At 32.7% G+C, this 5,908-nt stretch overlaps 1 protein-coding gene across 1 annotated transcript in view; it reads left to right on the top strand.

The window, feature by feature from the left end:
• The window catches only part of LOC109359739, a 25,545-nt gene continuing 20,421 nt past the window's right edge, over positions 785-5,908 (top strand). The window contains exon 1 of the mRNA XM_019604430.1: positions 785-1,179. Coding sequence (XP_019459975.1) covers positions 785-1,179 — 395 coding nt within the window. The remainder of the gene's footprint in view (positions 1,180-5,908) is intronic.

Below are 5,908 nucleotides of genomic sequence, written 5' to 3'. Positions count from 1 at the left end.
AAGAGTATGAGTGTACTTGTTGAAAAACAAAGATCAAGTACGATCAGCATTCAAAGAGTTTCATGCACTTGTAGAACATGAGACTGGGAAGAAGTTGAAGTGTCTGAAATCAGACAATGGTAGAGAGTATCGTTGTCCATTTGAAGCCTATTGCAAGGCTTATGGTATTATATTGGAGAAGACACTACCAAAGACTCCTCAGTTGAATGCAGTAGCTGATAGGATGAACCACACAATTAAAGAGAAGATTAGATGCATGTTGCAAGATGTCAATCTCCCCAAGTCTTCCTAGGGTGAAGCAATGAAGAATGTAGTAGACCTCATAAATCGGACACCTTCAAGACTCCTGAAAGGAGAAATTCTAGAGGAATTATGGTACAAGAAGAAGGCGTCCTTCAACCATCTGAGAGTATTCAGATGTAGAGCCTCCATTCACATTCCAAAAGATGAGAGAAATAAGATGCATGTTAAGAACAATGAGTGCACTTATCTTGGGTTCCTAAAGGATGAATTTGGATATAGACTGTGGGATATGATAAACAAGAATGTTGTGAGAAGCAGAGATATTGTGTTATTTGAGGATCAGACGATCAAAGATGTTCAGAAGAAAAAACAGTGCAAGTCCAATGTTTGCATTGATTTAGGGGGAGAGATTCCTTAAAAGACTGATCCTGATCATCAGATAGATGCAGAATAGATAGACCAACAGGGAGATCGTGCTCACACAGAACTTGACTAGATTATTGAAGAGCGAGATCATGATGAAGTGGTGATAGAAACATAAATGCATCAAGAACCCGAGCCAGTAGAGCATCATATGCAAGTTGAACTGAGGCGCTCTAGAAGAGGTAGAATACTTTCTTCAAAGTATCCAGAAGAAGATTATATCATATTGACAAACAATAGTGAACCTCAAAACTTCTTAGAAGCTGTGGAGGCAACTAAGAAAAAAGAGTGGATTAAAGTTATAGAGGATGAGATGAACTCCTTATATGAGAACCATACTTATGACTTGGTGGAGTTTCCCAAAGAAAGAGAAGCATTAAAAAACAAATGGGTTTATAGGCTTAAAGTTGAAGGAGGAGGCTCAAGACCACAGTATAAAGCTGAGATTGTTGTGACAGGATTCAATCAGAAGAAAGGAGTTGATTTTCATGAGATATTCTCACCAGTGGTGAAGTATTCCTCCATAAGAGTAGCATTGAGTCTAGTAGCTAGCCTAGACTTAGAAGTTGAACAACTTGATGTCAAAATAGCTTTCTTACATGGAGACATCAAATAAAAAATCTATAAGAAACAACCATAAGGTTGTGAAGAACCAGGTAAGGAACACTTAGTGTGTCGTCTGAATAAGAGTTTATGTGGTCTGAAGCAAACTCTAAGACAACAGTACAATAAGTTTGAATCCTTCATGACCAAATACAGTTTCAAGAAGACAACTAGTGATCATTGTGTATTCATTGAAATGTATGAAGATGAAAACTTTATTATCCTCCTCTTATATGTTGATGATATTTTAATCATTGGGCGTGACAAAACTAACATTGTTATTTTGAAGAATGCTTTAAGCAAGTCTTTTGCTATGAAAGACTTGGGTCATATAAAGCATATCCTTAGAATAAGGATGATCAGATGTCGTTCCAAGAAGTTGTTATGTCTATCACAAGAGAAGTACATTGAGAAAATTATAAAGAGATTCCACGTGGATAAGGCAAAGTCTGTTAGTGTTTCAGTTGCTGGACATTTCCAGTTAACAACAATGCAATGTCCAACTAGTGATGAAAAATGAATGAAATGAGCAGAATGTCTTATTCCTCTATGGTAGGAAACCTAATGTATGCCATGATTTGTACAAGACCATATATTGCCCATGCAGTTGGAGTTGTGAGTCGGTTCTTATCCAATCTCGGCAAAGAGCATTGCAATGCAGTAAAGTGGATATTGAGATATCTGAAGGGAACTACCAAAAGATGTTTATCTTTTTGTAATGAAGATCCTATGTTAGTAGGATACACAGATGCTAACATGATGGAGATGTAGATTCCAGAAAATCTATATCAGGTTATCTAACTACCTTAGTAGAGGGACTTGTATCTTGACAATCCAAGTTACAAAAATGTGTTACATTATCGACAACTGAAGCAAAATATATTACAGCATCTGAAGCTGCTAGGAGATAAAATATATGAAAAATATCTTGCATGAGTTGAGTCATATTCAAGATAGATATGTTTTGCATTATGACAACCAAAGTGCAATCCACTTAGCTAAGAATCCTACATTTCATTCTCGGACAAAGCACGTTGATTATCATTGTTATCATTGGATACGAAATGCTTTGGAGGATGGTGAGTTGCAGCTAGAAAAAAATCACATAGGTGATAACTAGTCCGACGATGACCAAGACAGTTTCACTCAAGAAGCTAACAGATTATTGCAGAGGTGTAGGTATGGTTGGAAACAAGCCAAACTGAGTCGAACCAGATCTCAGCTCGGTCCAGCTCCATAAGGATTGGTTCGGCTCAAAACTCGACTCGAGTTCGATATGAGTTATTTTTTTAACTCGAGTTCGGCTCAGTTAAAGTTCGCGAACAGTCCAGCTTAGTTCGAATTGGTTCATTTAGACAACTCAAATAGTTATTTCATTTTTAAAAAAAATACTATAGAAGGTTTTACATATATAATATAACATAGCTTATAAATATAATAACAATAAATATAAAAATAATGTATGGATCAAAATAAGCATAAAAATTAATTTATATATATATATATACATAAATATACATATATATACACATAAATACATGTATACACATACATATATATATATACATATATATATCGAGTTACTTCATGAACCTAACGAGTCAAACTACATCCAACTCAAGTTCGACTCGTTTATTTATCGAACTCAATTTTCAGCTCAAATTCGATTAATTTGGTTCATGAACCAAGCTTATCGAGCTAAATAAAATCGTGTTTCGAACGAATACCGAGTCAGTTCGGTTCATTGTCAGCCCTAGGTGCAAGACTAGTGATTCCCATCAATTAATTCAGGAATGGGGAGATTTGTTGGGAATACTTCCTAATTGATATGGAAACAAGACCAATATATCTTGGTAGATGAACCATGGAGTACATTCGACGATGACTATTCTAAGGTCTTATAATTATTCCTTGATTCTTGTGAACTATGAAGTCTAACTTAGAAAGTTAGAGTAGCACTTTTCAAGGTATCTTGAAAGTATGACAACAATTTAATTCTCCACTATGTCTTTATGATGAAGCATTCTTCCCCTTCACTATATAAAAGGGACTTGTGAGAAAGAGAAGTACAAGCAAGTGAGAAAGAAAAACATAAAGAGAAAGTGAGAGAGTTTATATTCACTTAATGTGAGATTTGTATTCCGATTGAGATACTAGAGAGAGTTTGTATTTCCATCTTTTTTGGGTGAGATTGAGTGTAATCCTCTTAGTAAGAAAAAGTCAAATATTGTAATCAGTGGCGAATCTTGATCTAAATTTTAGGAGGGGCAATAATATTTAGTTGCTATTGACAATTAAAACTAATTTAGTAATGAAATTTTTTAAAAAACGCACATAACTGAACTAGAGTAAAAAATTCAAATATTTCATTTTCATATAAATCGTATGTTGTATTCAAGAAATTCATTTGTTATCTTACTATGTAATTTTGTTTATAGGTCTTCATTGTTGAAAAATATATTTATATAGTAGCTGGATCTCAATAGTCAAGATAAAACAAATAACTTAATAAAACACTATATGACTAACAATGATTTAGAAATTTTCAAACATGAATGACGACTAATGACTTCAAGAAAAAATGTTCAAATTGACATTTTAAACTAATCTTTTGTTGCTCATTAAAATTCATAAGATAAAATTTTGGGACAAAAAAATACATATACTATCAACATTAAATGACATATAAGCATCTTTAGAATATATATTACGAATACATACATAATCTTTTTATCAAGTGTAAATCATTAGGCACTCAAATCAAGCATATTACTATAAGCAATATCATCATCTGTATGTTAAGAGCTTGATTCATCGCGTATAATTTCTAGAATAACTATACAAGTTACACAATATTTATTTATCAAGCTACAAATTAGAGAAATATTTAAATTTCAAAGAGTTTCTGTATAAAGACATCACTTAGGTATAGGTAATGAAAACATTTTAAAAAACTCAGGGGGGCAGCTGCCCCCACCTGCCCTTAAATCATTCGCCCCTGATTGTAATCTTACTTTCTATAGTGAGGATATTTTCTGGACTAAGTCCCGTGGTTGTTTCCTTCTCATATTGAGGAGATTTTTCCACGTTAAAATTTTTGGTATTATTCTTCTACTCTTTTCTATTTTGTTTATCCACTTGCCACATTCACAAGTGTCCATTTTGCATCCATAGATGAGGGAAATTGTTTCTGAATTTTGGAAGGGAAGGTACTTTTACCTCATTTATGTCTTTAATTAGCCATTCATTGAAAGACCTATATGTGGTTTGTAGTTAGGTACTTCCATATATGAAAGTAGTTGTGGGTTTAGTTTACATAATAAAGAAAAGTTTGTTCTGTTAAAAAATTATGTTATGCAATATTTCATGATAAATAATAACAGATACTACATGTCTCAATGTTTCATCAAAGTTTTATACAATTCTTACATGCTACAGGACATGCAAAAATGGAAGCTATAGATGTGTTTCAAATGTTCCTACTTCTACTATGTCATAGTGTTCGTGGGCAACCCGCTTTACTTATTAGAAAAACCCCTTCGGACCAAAATTAACATTTTAGACTAATGCACAAATTTTATGACATATCAACGGGAGGGCCTCATCGGGTTAACCCATATTGCAAATGTCATTCTTGCCTATTGCTACTTGCCTCTTATGGGAAGAAAAAATTAATATTTTGTTCGAGGGCAAGTTTGATCTATTTGAAAACTCATTTTTTCATAATGACAAACTCTATAAATAAATACTTTCCTTGTGTCATACCACTAGCTCTACCTATTGCATCTTAAGAGTTGAGATTTTCATTCATTAGTTGCATCTCCAAATAAACTATCTTAAGTTAAATGTTGATTTTAGAGTGGTTTCCAGATAGTTCCTTTTTAGATTTTTATTTGCACTTTGATTAAGGCTGAAGTTATAGGGAGCTCTTCTTGGGCTTCAATATCCATAGTCTCTATCACTTACAACATTGATCCCTCCAATGGATTCCTAGGTATTAGTCTCACTCGTGTGTTATCTAGTTTTACTTATGAAATTATTATGATGTCATTTAATTCAAAATCGTTAATCACATCTAATATGATTAAGACTTTATTATTATATTCCAATTTGTGCAACATGGTTTCCTCTAATATCTAATCCATATTATGAAATTAATTTTATGACATTCTTAATATACAGTGGAATAAACATGAATGTATTTGTGTCTAAAATTATATATAACCAAATATTTGTATATAAAATTTATATTGGGTTGTAGTTTTTGAATTTGTAAAGTTGTTCTTTAAAATTATGAAGACTCTACGCATGTGTCCACACCGAGATCAACTTTTGTTATCAACTTTTTGAACCAATAGAACAGAAAAATAAAGCACTCTAAAACTAGGATTTTTTACTCACAAATTTTTTTATGTATGTATGTGTAATAAGTAAAGATGGGAAAGAACATATACATTTATCTTTAAACTTTTTGGCTTGAAGAAAAGTAAGAGGCTCTAGAATTTTCCTTTCTGGAAAATTGCACAGGAGAGGAATGTGACTTCCCTTTGTGTATATTACAAACACACAATCAAAGGAAAACAATAATCATTCATTGGCACATTTACTAATAAATGTATATATATATATATATATATAT

This window comes from Lupinus angustifolius, chromosome LG11, assembly GCF_001865875.1.
Source record: "Lupinus angustifolius cultivar Tanjil chromosome LG11, LupAngTanjil_v1.0, whole genome shotgun sequence".
NCBI lineage: Eukaryota > Viridiplantae > Streptophyta > Magnoliopsida > Fabales > Fabaceae > Lupinus > Lupinus angustifolius.
Note: the sequence above shows the minus strand (reverse complement) of the source record. Positions and strands in the feature narration are given on the sequence as shown.